Raw genomic sequence first — 17,212 nt, forward strand, 5'->3', positions numbered from 1 at the left:
CCAAGTGGTGCATGTCTGCTGTGGAGGACTGGGATGCAAACTAGCTCCAGTTTGCCTACTGCTTTGATGCAGCTTCCATTTGGACATCTCCAGAGTCTGCCCTGTGACCCTAAGACCTCAGCTGGATGCTTTTTTCCTCCCTCCTGCCTTATCTCAACACCTCAAGACATCTTCAAAATCATTTGTCATTCAAGCTCAGCTGTGTGACAGTGAGTGTTTGTAGTGTGATTATTTTGGTGGAGAATTATGGATCTGTGATTTTTTTTTTTTTTTTTTTGGTACTACTTGAAGTGAGGATGGGATCTCAATTATCTGAAGTATTTAGAATAAGTTTGTAGTTGATATTTTGGATTTCTTTAAGCTTCTTCTCCAGATGAGATACAAAAAGTATCTGTAGATCTCCTTACTCTCCTGTCACTGCAAGTAAGAGACTGATCTGTTGAGATGATTACACAGTAAGATACAACGTTCAGAAAACCTTCCCTATAATTTTAACAGATTTTTTTTTTTTTTCCTACAATTCTTGCCCAAAATGCTGCTTCTATTTGCAGGCATTTGGGCTGTTCTGTAAAAGCTTCATGTCAAGCTCAGCAAGTCTTTTACTGCCTTGGTGGGTAAGAGCAGAGCCATCTCGGCTGGGCAGGGTTCCCAGCACTCGGCTGCTTGAGTAGCTGTTGTCTGCAGCTCCATGGGGACTTCTGGTCACTTACAGACTTAAGTTGACTTTTGAGTCCTTCCTAGGTGAGAGTGGGAAATGTACTGACTGCCTGCTCTACCATGTTGCCCTGAACATGGAGCAGTAGGCGTTGAATTCTGGTTGACTCCTTACAGTGGATCTGAGTTCTGAAGCTTTTTTATTTTTAGATTAAGGGATGCTCTGTAGTAGTTCAGCACAAGGGATAATTTACTTGTTTCCTTCCACTTCTTGTCCTTATGTAATTGTTCTTACTTCTGACTATGTGCTTGAATTTGATCCTTTAAGTCATAAAAGAAGTGGCTGCCTAGATTTTTAAGGGTAATAAAATGGACAATGATGTCAAGTGGCCTCCTTGCATGTTGACTACTAGATGTAGCATGGGAACCAAGAAAAAAGGGCCAAGGAGCTAGTTCAGAAAAAAAAAATTAAAACAAATAATTCACTTTGAAAATATTCCTCATGGAATAGTGCAAGTTGATTTAATATTAGATAATAAAATGTTACATGAGAGAAATAACACAAGTAGCATAACTTAAGATGAACCTTTTTTTATCTTAAAACTCAGAAGGAACTTTTGATATAAATGTGGCTTGTTAGCCGGCCTCCTGGGGATTGCTTAAATTGCTTCCCAGTCCCTGGAGAGATGAGATCTAACTGTTAAGTAACCACTGGGTAATAATAGACTAAGTGAACCTGATTTTTATGTGTGAGCAATTTTAGCTGCAGAGGTGAAAAGCTTATGCTTTTTTGTATCTTTCTGCCTGTAACCACCTCTAGATTTTTTTTTCTTTCTTTTCAGCCCCACTCAGTCTATTGCTCTGGCGCTTGTGACAGCCTGAGGCTTACGAGGAGCTCTCCTGCAGCTTTGCATCCTGATACTTCCTCCTCTCTGTCCTTAGTCAGCCACTCTGTATAATATCTAACATGATTAGGATCTTGTGCCATGGTTGGGTTCCTAGGTTTTTCTAAAACCATACAACATCTATTAATGTAGTCATCGTTAAAACCCTTACTCGGGTACTGATAGTGAATGCGAGGGCTAGAGATGATCTGGCACAGCTCTCCCTGCTAGGCTGAGACCATGCCTGGGGTCTGTCACCGTGTGTAACTGCTGTCGGAAGTGCTGTCAGATCTGAGTTCAGTTTGGTTCGTAATAAAGCCAGTAAAATTGCCAAGGCAGCTGACACTGACCTCACTGGAGTAGCTGAAGTGTGATGTAATCTGGAACACAGACTCCCCCTTCCATCATGTTTAATAGCCCGGTGTCCAAAATAGTGCTGACTGGGTATAAGAAAAAAAACCAACCCAGCACTGCTGCTGTTGCTGGGGCTTGCTTTATCCTGTGGCTGGGTAGGGAACTGTGTTTTGGTTTGGGAGATAACTGGGCTATGTGGTGCTCACAGGACTCTGGATTGACAGCCCAATATAAAATAATCCCTGGCTTTAGAGTAGTCAGATCTGTGGAATATATTTTTCCCTTTTCAGCACATTTACTTAAATCTTGTAGCAGTAAATAACAGGCATGTGCTCAGAATATATATGCCTGTAGTAGCTTATATGCATACATTTTTATGTTTATTAATATATAATTGAAAAACCAAACAATATTTTTCCAGTAATAGGCCTTTTATTGCTTTGTCAGTAAAATGGAAGAGTTATGTTTCCCTGTTGTGACTGAATAGATAGAGAAATGGAAATAATGATGGGGCTGTGGCTCAAACATGGGACTTCGCAGCAACAATGGCTTGGCTGTTGCTCAGATTTTCTTAGTGACCTCCCGAAAGTCACTTTTAACCTCTTAACTTCCACTTTGTTGCCTATACAGTATGACTGCTAGTGCAAAGGGACTGTGCTGGGGTGTTGTAAGCAGGTAAGTCTTTTCAAAATTCCTGTTTCATCCAAGGATCATGTACTGCAGTCCTTCACAACAGAATATCCTCTTCTGCATTAACTCTGTACAATATGATTTTTTACCTAAGGCCTCCAAATACATATCCTCTCATGTCCCTGTCCCATCCTCACCCCCCCTCCCCAAAATAAAGGTGTTGGGTATGGTGATTGAAGCAAGAACCAACAGTTGATTTTTAATCCTCCTTTCTTTTTTTCCCTTCCACCCTTCCTAGGATGCAGGGGCTTTAATCCAGGATGAACGAATGCTACTATGATAAGCGCATGGACTTTTTCTATAACAGGACAAACACTGACACAGTAGATGAGTGGACAGGGCCAAAGCTTATTGTTGTTCTGTGCTTTGGGACGTTTTTCTGCCTCTTTATTTTCATTTCAAATTCATTGGTCATAGCAGCTGTGGTCAAGAACAAGAGGTTTCATTTTCCCTTTTACTATCTCCTGGCCAACTTAGCTGCTGCAGACTTTTTTGCTGGAATTGCCTATGTCTTCTTGATGTTCAACACTGGCCCAGTGTCTAAGACGTTAACTGTTAACCGCTGGTTTTTGCGTCAGGGTCTTCTGGACACCAGCCTGACAGCTTCCCTGGTGAATCTCCTCGTCATAGCTGTTGAGCGGCACATGTCGATAATGCGGATGAAGATCCACAGTAATCTCACGAAGAAGAGAGTCACTTTTTTAATTGTATCAATTTGGGCCATTGCTATTTTCATGGGTGCTGTTCCTACCCTGGGTTGGAACTGCCTCTGTGACATTACCGCCTGCTCATCTCTGGCACCTATTTACAGCAGAAGTTACCTGGTGTTCTGGAGTGTCTTAAACCTGGTTGTCTTCTTCATTATGGTGGTGGTTTACATAAGAATCTACATGTACGTCCAGAGGAAAACTAATGTCTTGTCGTCGCACACTAGTGGATCCATTAGCCGTAGGAAGACCCCTGTGAAGCTTATGAAGACTGTCATGACTCTCTTAGGTAAGAGACTACAAACCATGGTGTCCAAGGCTGGCAGAGCCAATGAATGGGTTTGTGTGTCGGTTTGGTTTTGCCAAAACTGTCGTCAAACCTTTAAGTGTTGCAGGCACTTAGACTTCTGTCTCCTTCAGATAGTAAAATAAGTATTGCACAAAGCAGAAATGCAAAGTAGAGGACTGGTCAATGTGTAAGAAAAGTCTCTATTTCATAGGCAGCTTGTTACAAACCACAAATTTTCTACAGGGTTTTTTTGGGGGTGTGGGGGGAATACAAAATCACTTTGGAGGAAGGCTTGTAAATTCATAACTACTTAGTAGAACATTTTCAGAATAATATTCTTTAATAATCTGCATGAGGCCATGAATCCTATTGCTGGATGCGGCTAGTTTTCTTTGCACTTCTTCCTCTTGGCTGTTTCCTAAACTAACTAACTTCCACCTGGAAATGCACCTTCCCAGGGGAAAGGAGAGGATGCCTGGTGGGTCTGTGACTTTGACAGAGATTTGCTTTGCAAGAGGAGAATTCACCTTCATTCTGTGAAGACTGCATAGTGCAAAACACTTTCAGATGTTGGTACAGTGTGGCCTTGGATCTCTAGATCATGACATGAGATCTGACCTGGATTCTGCCCTAGAGACACTGTTGATATTTGGGCAGCTCAGATCAATTCATCAGCTAGTTGTGATGCAGCTACTTATTAAATTAGAGATGTACAGAGTGGATGATTGATCATTGGCATGAAATGCAAGCTGAAGCAGTCAATTTTCCCCAGGAAGGTTTGAATCTGAGAGAGATGTTTTTTTGGAAGCCAGGCATCAGGCTTAGGTGGTGAGGGACTCTAAAACCACAAATACAGCTTTACTGCTCTGACAACTGTTCCGATGTTGTATGAGCCAGCACAAGAAAGCTGAAACTTTTGAGAAAGCTGGTGTCCATGTATACCCGGGACACAGTTGTGTTGTACTGTGTTGGAGAGCTCTGGGAGAAGAGTGTCACTTTTCGTGGAGTTGCTAGAGTAGGAAGTGCAGGCTGAGAACGCCTCCTTCCCCTTGAGGTCTATGGATGCTGTTTGCACAGTCTGGTATCTGGTTCTCTTTCTTTCTCTCTCTCTTTTTTTTTTTTCTTTCTTTCCCCTGAAGTAATAGTGCTGTAGTACGCAACACCAAGTGATGTTTTAAAAATGCTTTAGAAGCTGAGATCAGTTGAACTTCGCAGTGCCTGACCTTGGAAAAGAAAGTGGGCTTGATAGTTCAAGCAAGTACAAGGTTCTCACGCTCCTGTGTCTTCTGAAGTTGGCTTGTCCACTGCTAGAGCCTTTCCCTTCTAAATGCCTCCCCAGTTGTCCTTCCTTTTTCCCCCTTGATTTTATGGCACTTATAGAGAGACAATGTGGTGGTTGTCCCTGTTGCTCCCTTGATTTGCAGGGGCAAGATTTGATCTTTTGTCCCAGCTGAAGCTCTTGTGCAGTGAAACTTAAACCATCCACCTGGAAGGAGAAAATCCCTGCAAAAGAACTCTGAATTGCTCCAAATACGATCCTGCCCTAATGCATAAGCACCGGGTAGAGTGTGTTTAACTATCGCGTTTTAAAGAGACAAAAAGAAAAGCACTTTTAAAAAGCAGTTCTCTGAGCGTTTCTATTGAAGGCAAACTACAGGCTGCTTCCTGGGAAGTCACATGAAAATAAATCACCACACACAGACTTGTCTAATTTATATGTATATTTATGTACTTAATATTACTGTGGTTTTGTATAAGCCAAAGTTGGAGGGTGCAGAGTGAGTGCTGTTACTCACTGTTAGCTCTCGGTGCCACCCATGTGCGTTTGCAGGTCAGAGCAGAGAGGTGGTCTGAATGCCAGGGAGGACCCTCGCTCGGTTGATGTGGGAGTTGGAAGGACACTTCCAACTCATTCTTTATTTTACTAGGGAGAGGGGCCTTAGGACTGTGGGTTGACTCCAAGATCAGCATTAGCTTTCTCTTACTCTCAGAACATGGCTTTTCAGCCACCTGATTAAACTATAATTCCGGCAAAGCATTTAATGGTATTATATGCTGGGCCAGGCAAATTTAACTTAGAAAGCCTGAGTGGTACTTCAGAGATCATAATTTTGTATATTTACTTTGTCAGTCAGAAACAAAACCAAAGCAGAGCCTGCTTCCAAAGAAGGTGAATTAGTCCACGTGTTGCTGGGTGCAAGATCTACCCCAACTCTTGTGTCAGAGGAAGGGTATCTTGGTGTGTTCCTTCATATCAGTTCTCCAAATTTTGACTCAGAGGCTTTTTATAAACATTTATTTCTAGGAATATGAATTTATTTTTAAAAACAATTTGAAATGAGCATTCCTGGCCAAGTAACTCAAGCACACTGTGCAAAATGTATTAGAAACTGAAGAGCATGTTTACTGGATTTTCCAGTTACCAAAGGAGTCACCAAGTGACCAAAGTGATTCTTCCAAAATTCTGGTTACATCTGCTGATGGAAGAACCTGCAGCTGGACACAGCACATGGATTTTGCCCGAGGCAGTTATTTTTAATGGCTTATTCCAGAATACCTGAGAACACTTCGGAGTAGACACCTGATACAATCTTAACTAAAAGTAATTCAAGATGCCCTGCTTCTGGAGGAAGCATGATGAGAACCAGAGTTCTCGTTAATGTGCTCTGTTCGTTTCATGGGCGGTTCAGGACAAAATCCTGCTGCCCCCCCGCTGTGTGGAAGGAGGCTGTGTGTGGCTGGGTGCTGCTGTGTGCTGCTCCTCCCGTCTGCCTCCACCTCCTGTCTGGGGGATCTGGGCCAGTGGCTGGCTCCCCCTCCGGCAAAACATCACTGTCCTCTCTGCGTGTTCTCCTGCTGTGGTCCTACAGTTAAGAGTTGGGGGAATCTGGGTTTCAGTGTAACTTCATGGATTCATGGTGATCAGAGCTGCAGGTGGCTTTTTGCACCACTCTTTGGGCTTGGCGTCCAGAGGCTGGGACGCAGGTCCCTGTCATCTACCTTTTTCCACCATAACGCCTAAAATGGTCCATCACAGGATAGGAGCAAGGCTTTCCCTTTGGCGTGCTGAACCATAGGAAGTTATCTAGTTGAAACTGGAAGATGTGAAACCTCTTAGGCTGACCTTGTGGCATAGTCCTAGCTAAGCCTGTGACCGTAGCTTTGAGGAAGGGCAGCTGCAGGTGTGCAGATATGTGATTTTCAGGTGGTGTGTATGCGGTAGCTCATCTGAACTTGGCAGTGAGATTCCTGCTGAAATAGCAGCTTTGGGGTGGATGATTTTCAGTTTCAGTGAATTTATAGTTTAATTGGTAACTTGCTGTTTTAGCTCAGGCGCACATGTGGCAAAGACAACTGGAAGCTACTGCACTCCCCCCCCCCCCCCAGCGTTGGCATGCTCAGGGACAGTTTTGATGTGCAGAGTTTTATGACATGATGCTACCAAAGCATCAGTAGTGCTTCCAGGTACACAGGAATTGATTTTCAAGCAGAGATTGTGATCTGCAAGAAAATCTGTGTTTAAATCTAGTGGAAAATCCTTAAACTAACCTTGAGGCATTGTGACACCTGATCTCCCATAATCTGGTGGGAAGACTCGGAGTTATTCTTCTGATCCACGTTGCAGCCTGGCTATATTTCATGTCACTTCTGTGAATTTTAGATAGTCCTAGAAATTAAATTCTTTTTGGAGTGTGGCACTTTATCAAAGAGGGGAGCTCCTACAGGATAAAAAGTCTGCAAACAAGAAAATCACTAAAGGGCCAAGACAAAGGTATATATTTATGCTTAACCATGGTTCCCTCTGAAAGCTCTCTGGTAAAAATAGCAAAATCCAAGCAAGGCAGTGAGTTGGAGCCATGCCTCGCTTTCATCTCCGCAGTGTGAAGAGCAGGGTGTGAATCACTTGTGTTGTCTCCGTACACAGCAAAATGTATTTTTGATGGAGTCAAAGGAAAAGCCCCATGAAAGTATTAGCCAGTAACTCCGACACTGTCACTGTGATGCCTCCTGTCCTTGTTTTCAGTCATGGGGTGAGGGAAGTGTGCAGAAAGATGTCTGCAGATGTCTTTTGTCTTCTCTTACTTTTCCCACTGAAACCTTCTAGGGTTTTGCCTGTATAGTTAGACAGGGATATATGCAGGGAGTTCATAGACTAATCCTGCCTGCAATCTTGGAGTTTTAAGGAGAGATTTCTGTCTTTTGTTAAATGTAGGTCTGTTTCCTCTCCTGCTGACTTCCATGGAAGCAGAGCTGGACCTTGCATGCTTTGTGGTACAAGTGGTCAGAATGCTTTCAGTGCTTGTTCTATGGAGGGTTTGTTGCCATCTTATTTTCTGCATGGAGCTGGTGTGTTGGCAACTTTGGCAGTGACCCTTGGTGGCTAGTATCTGTCCAGATACTTACCGAGACACTCGGCTAGACACAGTACTCTTGTCTGGGTGGTCTGGCTCCAGTGGTTGTTAAAATGAATGAGATTTGCTGGTGAATCCTAGGGCAATGAATCAGGACAGTGTTTTCTCCACTGTAGACTGTGAGAGAGTTGGTGTCAAAACTGCTTACTCAGCACGCTGGACCAAGCCAGTGTGTAGTATAGAGACTGACCAGAGAAAACAAGTGTTGTGGTAGCAGCCTGCAGCTCCTGATGCCAGTGGGCAGTGGAGGAATGTTACTGATGTTAACCAGTATCTCAAAGCTAACACCATGAAATTAGTACTTAACATCACAAAAACCTTGGTACAGCAGAGTAAGAGTAGAAAATGCAGTTTCTGAAGGAGGTAGTCTCTTGCCTTTCTGTTCTGTACAATATTGCCTCGAGCATGGTAAATCAGTTGTTTGAATTTTGTCTGGAACCAAGGAGCATAGATTTGAAGCAAGATCTGTGGTATCTTGTTCTGGATAAATTTTTTTGCAATCCTAACACTTATTAAATCACAGGAATTCACTTTATATGCCATTATGGCCTGCCCATCAGATGGGCACAGTGTTGTATCGGGTTTGCGTGGACAGGTTTTGGTAGCAGAGGAGCTACAGGGGTGGTTTCTGTGAGAAGCTGCCAGAAGCTTCCCCTGTGTCCAACAGAGACAATGCCAGCCGGCTCCAAGATGAACCCACCGCTGGCCAAGGCCGAGCCCATCAGCGATGGTGGTAACACCTCTGTGATAATATATTTAAGAAGGGGGAAAAAACTGTTGCACAACAGCAGCTGGAGAGGAGTGAGAATATGTGGGAGAAACAACTCTGCAGATGCCAAGATCAGTGAAGAAGGAGGAGGAGGAGTAATGTTGCTCCTGGCCGAGATTCCCCTGCAGCCCATGGAGGCCCACGGAGGAGCAGAGATCCACCTGCAGCCCGTGGAGGACCCCTTGCTGGGGCAGGCGGATGCCTGAAGGAGGCTGTGGCCCATGGAGGGCCTGAGCTGGGGCAGGCTCCTGGCAGGACCTGTGGTCTTGTGGAGAGGGGAGCCCAGGCTGGAGCAGGGGAAGAGCGTGAGGAGGAAGAAGAGGCAGAGACAATGGGTGATGAACTGCCCACAACACCCATTCCCCGTCCCCCTGCACCAGTCACGGGGAGAAGGTAGAGAAATCGGAAGTGAAGTTAAGCCTGGGAAGAGGGAAGGGGTGCAAGGAAGGTAGTTTTTAAGATTTCAGTTTATTTCTCATTACCTTACTCTGATTTGATTGGTCATAAATTAATTTTCCTCAAGTTGGGTCTGTTCTGCCTGTGGCAGTAATTGGTGAATGACCTCTCCCTGTGCTTATCTCTACCCATGAGCCTTTCGTTACATTTTCTCTCCCCTGTCCAGCTGAGGAGGGACAGTGATAGAGAGGCTTTGGTGGGCACCTGGCGTCCAGCCAGAGTCAGCCCACCACCATTGTCCATTAAAATCCTCGATGGGGATAAGTGTCCAGCACTGCTGAAACCAGCCCCTGTGCACCGCAGAGCCGATGGGATGCCTGAGGTGCGTGAGCCGGGCTGCCCTCCCACCGCTTGCTTGCACAGCTCAGATATGGGAAAACCAGCAGCTGTAAAAAAGTGAGCTGGACTTGCTTTCCTTACCAAAATTGTTAAGCAGATGCCAACACCCCCAGGAGAGCTTTTTAGCATGTAGCTGCTATCATCCTTATTTGTTTGATTATTTTTTCTAGGCCCAAAAACTGCAGTTACAAATGATCAGAATTTCTTCAGTACATTGTTCAAACAGTGACTGTTGTTCAGAGTTGTAATTTTCTATTTCTGTATGTCAGACAGCAATTGTGGCTTGTGCTAAGTTAGTATTACCATGCATATGGCTACTCCTTCTGTGGGCTCAAGGCGAGGGATGACAGACTGTGGTGCCGGGGGACGGCGCGAGGGCAGATGGGGCAGCCCAGGGCCCCTCCCAAGCTTGTGGCCAAAGGCTGCGTTTGGTTGCGATGTTCCCCCTCCACACCAGTCCTGCCCACACCCCTGCCTTCATGGTGGGGATGTGCAATACTGTGGGAAGACACAAACGCAATATTGAACTGCCTTTTGAGCTGTGACTTCTATGCTTTCTTAATGTTCTCTTCACTCTATCTGTCTTCTCCTTTATTTCCCCTTTTTCTTTATTTTTTTTTTTCTTCTTTTTTGGAGGGGACTGGTGAGAAAGGAGTGCATTGTCCTGCTTTGTCTCTTTCAGCTTTTAGTATCACCTTGTGTCTCACTTTATCCTCACAGGGGCTGTTGTCCTGCCTGCCTTCCAGCTGAAATGCAAGGAGAACCCTGCTGCTCCTAGGCTTGTCTTGCAGTTTCTTGCTGTGTTTTGGGGATGCCTCTCTTGCAGAGTTTTCTTGTTCTCTTATCACTGCTCTCATACTTCCTCAGCCTTTTTTTGTTGTCTTTGCTTTTTATTCTGTTCTTTGCTTCGGTTCTTTGCCCTGATTGCTACACTTTTGATTCATCTTCACTAATCTATCTATTTGTTTTTTTTCTCTCTTTTCATTTACAACTTAATTTGTTTCCTGGATCTAACTGTTTTGGTCTCAAGTACCTAGCACACACTGCCCAGGAGGGAGCAGAGGAGAGAGGTTGGCTGCTGCTCCAGCCAAGGAGCCAGCAGTGCTGGTGTGTCTCAGACAACAGCATGCATCCTACACTAGCTGTGGGGTTTCCAGCCAGGACATGTTTGAATTATGTGACGCTTGTTTTATGAATTGAGCAGTATGCCCATAGCTTTGCAGAGTCAGCTGTGGTGTTTCTTTGGATCACCTTGCAGCAGTGGTGGAAGTGGGCCACCTGGTATCTTCTCCTCCACGATACGAGAGAGATGAAGAGAGGAAGTCTGCATTCAAAGTGCCAGTTCTCTGCTTGTTAATGCTCCAGAGCTCTTGTTTATTTATCACTGTGGACAAATCGCTGTTGTGATGATCTTTCCCCACTTGTGTTTGTGCTGATGCTGTCAGCAGCTGGATTCTTGCTGCCTGCAGACTTTCGAGAGCTGCTTTGCCTCGTGCTCAGGGCCTGGCAGAGAAGCTGTAGTAGACCTAATTTTGCTACTGTCGTTAGAATTTTGTCCTCTCCTGCTTCAATAATTTTAGTGTAGAATTTTGATGATCCTAATACTCTTGTAAGATGCAAAAAAAAAAAAAACCCAAACTCCTGGCAGTTTGAAGTCTTTTTGTTTGTCTCCTTTATTTCTAGGTGCTTTTGTTGTCTGCTGGACCCCTGGCCTGGTTGTCTTACTGCTCGATGGTCTGAACTGCACCTACTGTGGGATTCAGGATGTTAAACGGTGGTTTCTTCTCCTGGCCCTGTTGAACTCGGTCATGAATCCAATAATTTATTCATATAAAGATGATGAGATGTGGAGTACCATGAAAAGGATGATTTGCTGCTCCTCTGAGGATAAGAGCCAGGACAGACGCTCATCACGGATCCCCTCAACAGTTCTCTGCAGGAGCACGGATACCTCGGGGAACTACATTGAAGATGGCATTATTCAAGGGACAATTTGTGGAAAAGGAGATCTTGGTGACAAAGGAAACTCCTGAGCTATTCAAGGGACTGACTTGGCTGGAAAAGGAGAGGGGGAAGGGAGAGGTTTTGTAAGAGAAGATTAACTGGCAATGCTAGTAAACAATATATCCACTTCGTTCCAGAGCCTAAACTCCAGTGTTAACAAAAGTTCTTATAAATAATTGCCTGATGGAAAAACACTTTGTGATGATGAAGAACTTTCTGTGCTACCGTCTTTCTCTTTTTTTTTTTTTTTTTTCTTTTAGGTACATGAATTTTTTTTTTTTTTTGTATGAATGGAATAAGTACATCTCAGTCTCTTTGTGCGTGGAAACAAAATGTAAGCAATGTAGTGAGACCCTCTTTAAGCTCCTACAGAGAGAATAAACCTGCCTCACTGTGCAGGCTTGGCATTCATTGAATATTTATGCTTTGAACAGTTTCTGTGCATCTTGAGGAGGATTGTACGCTTGATTGGACAGAATTGTGACCTGTTTTCTCAGTTTACAAACTTCATGAAATAGTTCATAACTACCTTCTCTCTTCCTCCTCCTTATCTTGCTTTCAAAATAGGTAGTTTGGTGGTTTGTTAAAGCTACGCCAGAAACCTGGCTGTAATGGGAGGCCCAGACCAGACACCAGTGTGCGTGAGTATGTCTGACTGTGGATTGTCAGAATCTGAGGCTACAAAAAGCACAAAACCCATTATTACTTCCATGGTGTGGTGAATGCTGCAAGGAGGCACATTGCACTGCTGCTGTTGTGTAGGCAGACGTTGAGGGTGGACTAACTGAAGAGCAGTGTGGCTGTGTTCATTATGCTCATTTCTCACTTCCCTAGATAACATCAAATGGGTGTGCTCACTGCTATTTAGCTGCTATGCCACTGAGAGAGATGAAATCCAAAACTGTTTTAAGAGGGATAACTTTTAAGGGAAGATACAGGTTCAATAAAGCTATTTAAAATAGAAAATAGTTTACAGGAAAAAAGCCTGAAACCCACCTAAACCCCTGTAAGAGTACAGTATATATTGATTGTCTGACCTTGTCTGGACCACATTTAACCTCTGATTTGCAAGCAGGTCTTACTGGAAGGTACTTGAGGAAGAAGCCATGAAACAGCAAGCAATGAAGGGTTTTCAGCATTGTGACTAATCAAGTCTAGTATTGATGCAACCACAGCCCAGAAAGGCTGTTTTGATTATGGAGTATGCTCTAATGGAGCTCTAGTGTAAAATTTTTAAATTTAAACTTTTAAATTAAAAATTGGAATGTAGATTTCTCAGTACTTTCAAAACCTGGCTCCTGCTATCTGGTTTCAACAGCAATTAGCTCCCTGATACCTGTCTTAATTTCAAGAGGAGTTACCGTGTTGTGTCCTAGAAAGTCTGATCTCTGGTATTACAGCAGGTGACCACAACCAGAGGTCACTTCGGAAAACTTCGTAAGTTTTGATGGCTTGGAATTGTTGGAGAACAACACCAAGAGCATATTATTTGAGGGTGAAAGATAAAGATCAACTGTGGTTTGGGCAAATTCTTCCTCTGGGGCAACTTGCACGTAGGTATCTGGACTGTATTGGTCAAAACAGAGCCATCACTTGGCTCAAAGGCCGGGTTGCAGTTTGGTGAAAGGCACTGGGGGATTTCATGGCAGCCCTTAGTGTATGAGCACAGCAAGCCCCGTTCAGAGAGCTCTCCCATAACACCAGTGATGTTACAGGGATATGGCCTAACATTTTGAGGTAGATGCTGTATTTGAGTAATGCTAAAAAGGTTTACACATGTTTTTAGCCATTCTAATGCAATGTTCTTGTGCAAATACTACTTCATTAATTTGATGTTTTGAAAAGTATGTAAAGCGGTGCTTTCTAGAGCCAGTGGCATTGCAAAGGCATAGCATGCAAGTGTTCCTGTCCCTACAGCTACCCGTAGTGCACGGTTTATGTTAAATAGGCTGAAGATCCCTGTACAAAGCTAAGAGAAAATAAAATGCAACTTCAAAATAAAGTACTTGTTTCCTGTTTGGATCACAATTGAACATTACCTGGCATACAGTCATCAGTAAATGGCTTCTGTTACTCATTTCCACAGATCCATCCAAGCTAAAACTGGTCAAACTGCAGATGGAAATGAAGATGGGGAAACGTTGTTTCATGTTACCATGGGATGGTGTGGCAGGGAGGGAAGTTTTAATAACATTTTCATGTTTACAAGCAATACCAGGCAGTTTAATACTTGGTTGAATCAGGCCGTGAAGAGAGCTTGGATGAAGATCTGGAACATCTACAGCCGTGGAGGAAACACTAGGTCTCCTGCAGAGCTTGGGATTCGTGCTACAGAAAATAATTACATGTGGATGACTTTTCCAGGTAAGCAGGAAAAGGTGACTCCTATAAAGGGTAAAAGACTGCGTTGTTTGTAGAGCACCTCATACAGTGCAGTCCCGACCCGGATTAAGATCTGAGAGGTATTATCGATAATTCTGCTACAAGTAAGTGGGAGGATTTGCGGTCTGCACTCTTAATCTTTCTGTTGTCTTATCAGGGAAAAAAAAAAAGCCAACAAAACAAACTAACCCCCAAAAGCTTGCTAACTGGTGCTCTGTGAATGGTATTATTTGCAGTGACATGCCCTCTATTTCGGCATAATGCTTCCGTCAGAGCTACTACCTCAGCGTGGCGTGACTAGAACAGGAAACTGATCTTGCATCAAACTTTCCTACAAACAGCTACAGCAGAGACTGTATAATGTTTCCTATATCAAACTGTCTAAACATCCAGTTACATAGTGGGGAATTTCTTTTTAACTCCATAAACATTTATCAGAATAGTTTGTCTCAAGGAAAACATTAAAGCACTATTTGTGTTTGAGTTAAAAAGCGGGGGAGGCAGTTGGTGAAAGCGAGTTCTACGGGATTTCCCTGTTGCCTGTGTGGTCACGGTCGTTATAGATGCTTTTCAGAGAATTATTAAAAGCTGGGAACAATGGGGTTTTATTTTACATGGTAGATCTTTTGAATCTTGGTGGATAAGCAGCTAGACTGATCATTGTTTAACAACTGTGAGTGTGGGAGAGGTTTCTGTAATATCTGTGCTGTCAGTCTGACCTAGGTGGTGTGGGTGATGAGTCCCCCCCCCGGGAGAGCAGCCGCATTGCTGCAGCTTGAGTGGCTCTGAAGCATGGCTTCTCCACTGCTTTGGGGCAGCTTTACCATGAGTGCTTTTCTCTCAGTGTAGATTTTGGGGATTTTTTTTTTTTTTTAAATAATTACTGCAGACTGGTGAAATACATCTATTTTTTTGCGCATATGACAGCTTGTGCATGTATTTGTGAATGCAGTAATTACTGCAGCTGTGTGACATGATGGTGCTTTTCTATTATCAGATCTATATTTTATATATATTTATACATATTTCGTGGGGTTTTTTTTAACTTAAAACTCTCTTTGAAGTAGCAGTTAACTATAGGAGCAATACTACTATAATTCTTTCATGGTTTTAGTGAACTCTGCATTAAGATTTCTAAACTACTGGTTATTGGAAGGTGATGGAGGAAGGGTCATTTTAAACTTTTTCATATTTCTTATGCTCTTTCCCTATAGTTCTGGCTATTGGTCACCATCCTTTCAGTACTTATTGGTCACTTCATTTCAATACTTAAAGGGGGCCTATGAGAAAGATGACCTTTGAAGGTCCCTTCCAACCCTAACCATTCTATGATTCTATAAGATGGGGACACACATTTTAGCAGGGCCTGTAGTGACAGGACAAGTTTTAATGTTTTTAAAACTAAAAGGGGGTAGATTTAGACTAGACATAGGAAAGACCTTATTTTTACAATGAGAATGGTGGAACACTGGCACAGATTGCCCAGAGAGGTGGTGGATGCCCCACCCCTGGAAACATTCAAGGCCAGACTGGATGGGGCTCTGAGCAATCTGATGTAGTTGGAGATGTCCCTGCTCCTTGCAGGGGGATTGGACTAGACCTTTAAAGGTCCCTTCCAAGCAAAACCATTCTATGATTCTATGATCCTAGCAGATGCAGTGCAGGGTCAGCCTTTGGTCTGGCCCAAAGCAATTGCTATGTGCAAGATTAGAGCCAAAAGTTAAAATACATGGAAATATTGAGAAGAAGATGACAGGGAAACTCTGTTACTTATCCTGGCTTATAATTTTAATGAGTGTTTTAATTGAAAGAAGTGATTCCACTTTCCCCCTTGCACTTACTCCCTCCTTATGCTGGTGCAGCCATTTGTGAGACCACATGGTGAACTGTAGTGAGTATGAAAAATAACCCTGGATGATATACGTTGCTAGTAACTAGGGAAGATTTTGCACTTGTCATGACCTAGCAGTTGCATTATTTCCTCTATTTGTTATATAGAGTTGCACAGATGGTTTGTTTTCTAGAAATCTTGGTACAGTCCTCCTTGAATGCTATGCTTTGCAGTGACTAGGCCACTTCTATCGGGGGGAAAAGGAAAATAAAATCCATCTGGAAACAGGGAATTAGGTCATGATAGTCTTCTCCCCCACCCCCCAAGGTCTTTTGGAAGATAAGGAATTTAGACACTTCTATGCCTTGAGCCATTCTTTAAAACATCCTGCTAATCTTTCAAGTAGTAATTGGTCCCTAGCCTTCTTTTATACATATTTCTATAATATTAAGGGTGTTTTTTTCACTGCAGCAGGCAGAAGCATCTGTTTTCTTTCAGCCTACTTAGAAGTGTTATTTGGCACCCATAGGTATGCTTTTTGAACTGTCTTGTAGATGCATAGATGCATCTTCTCCTCTGTGTGTTGAAATAAATGAATTTTCAAACTAACCTCTGCTATGTTTACTACAGACAACTGTGCTAGGAACAGCTTTTTTTTTCTCTGAATTGGTCTTTGCTAGTATCCCAGTTGTGCACTTAGGACTCTGATGTACAGCCCTAGAAGAAAATCAATGTGCAGAATAGGAAAAGCACAAATCACTTATTAATCTGTTCTCACCAATAGCTGTATTTTAACTTAAATGCTAATTTAATTGAAACCATAGATATTGTCTAACTTCTCTAAAAAAAAAAAACCAAAACAAATGAACAAAAATTCCCATTAAAAAACCCATGACAACACAAACAAAAACACTGAAAAAACTGTTCTACGTATCTGTAGGCCAGGAGTAAGAAAGCATACTTATCTTCCTTGAACTTTAGTTTACCTGAGTTGCTTTGATATATATGAAAATAAGGAAGTTGTGTTTCTGAGCACAACTAATTGCTTGTGGTTTTGGTAGGCGATCTCCTGAGGATGTGCTTCTCATCTAGAGAGGTTCTTTAGCTTTTTCCCTAAAGCTAAAAGGAAATGGGATACTGGTCTGGGAGCATCATTGTCGATCTTACCCAGTATTGCATTCTGTATGTGTAATAGTTAAGAATATATATCTATTGTCTTGACCCTAAGTGTTAAGATTCTCTTGTATATGCTAGATGCTCACAGTACAATAAGGTTGATTTTTATCTGCAGCTTCCATTATATTTATGCAAACAAATGTTTGGTGTGTTGGCTTTCATTAGGTTTCTACTAGGAATATATTCGGTTACTAATGGATGCCAAAATGCATGAGAGTGAAAAGGTTTGACCTCCAGAGATGGAAATGTTATTAATGCTTAAATG

The 17,212-nt window shown here is 42.9% G+C and overlaps 1 protein-coding gene across 1 annotated transcript; it reads left to right on the plus strand.

Moving 5' to 3' along the window:
* The first annotated feature begins 2,826 nt into the window (after nucleotides 1-2,826).
* On the plus strand, nucleotides 2,827-12,383 carry LPAR3 (lysophosphatidic acid receptor 3). The gene is made up of 2 exons (XM_010115572.2): nucleotides 2,827-3,578; nucleotides 11,238-12,383. The coding sequence occupies exons 1-2, from the start codon at nucleotides 2,843-2,845 to the stop codon at nucleotides 11,585-11,587; spliced, it is 1,086 nt and encodes a 361-aa protein (XP_010113874.1). The 5' UTR covers nucleotides 2,827-2,842; the 3' UTR covers nucleotides 11,588-12,383.
* Nucleotides 12,384-17,212: the final 4,829 nt, after the last annotated feature.

This window comes from Chlamydotis macqueenii, chromosome 8 (genome assembly GCF_036417535.1).
Source record: "Chlamydotis macqueenii isolate bChlMac1 chromosome 8, bChlMac1.mat, whole genome shotgun sequence".
In the NCBI taxonomy this organism is placed as follows: domain Eukaryota; kingdom Metazoa; phylum Chordata; class Aves; order Otidiformes; family Otididae; genus Chlamydotis; species Chlamydotis macqueenii.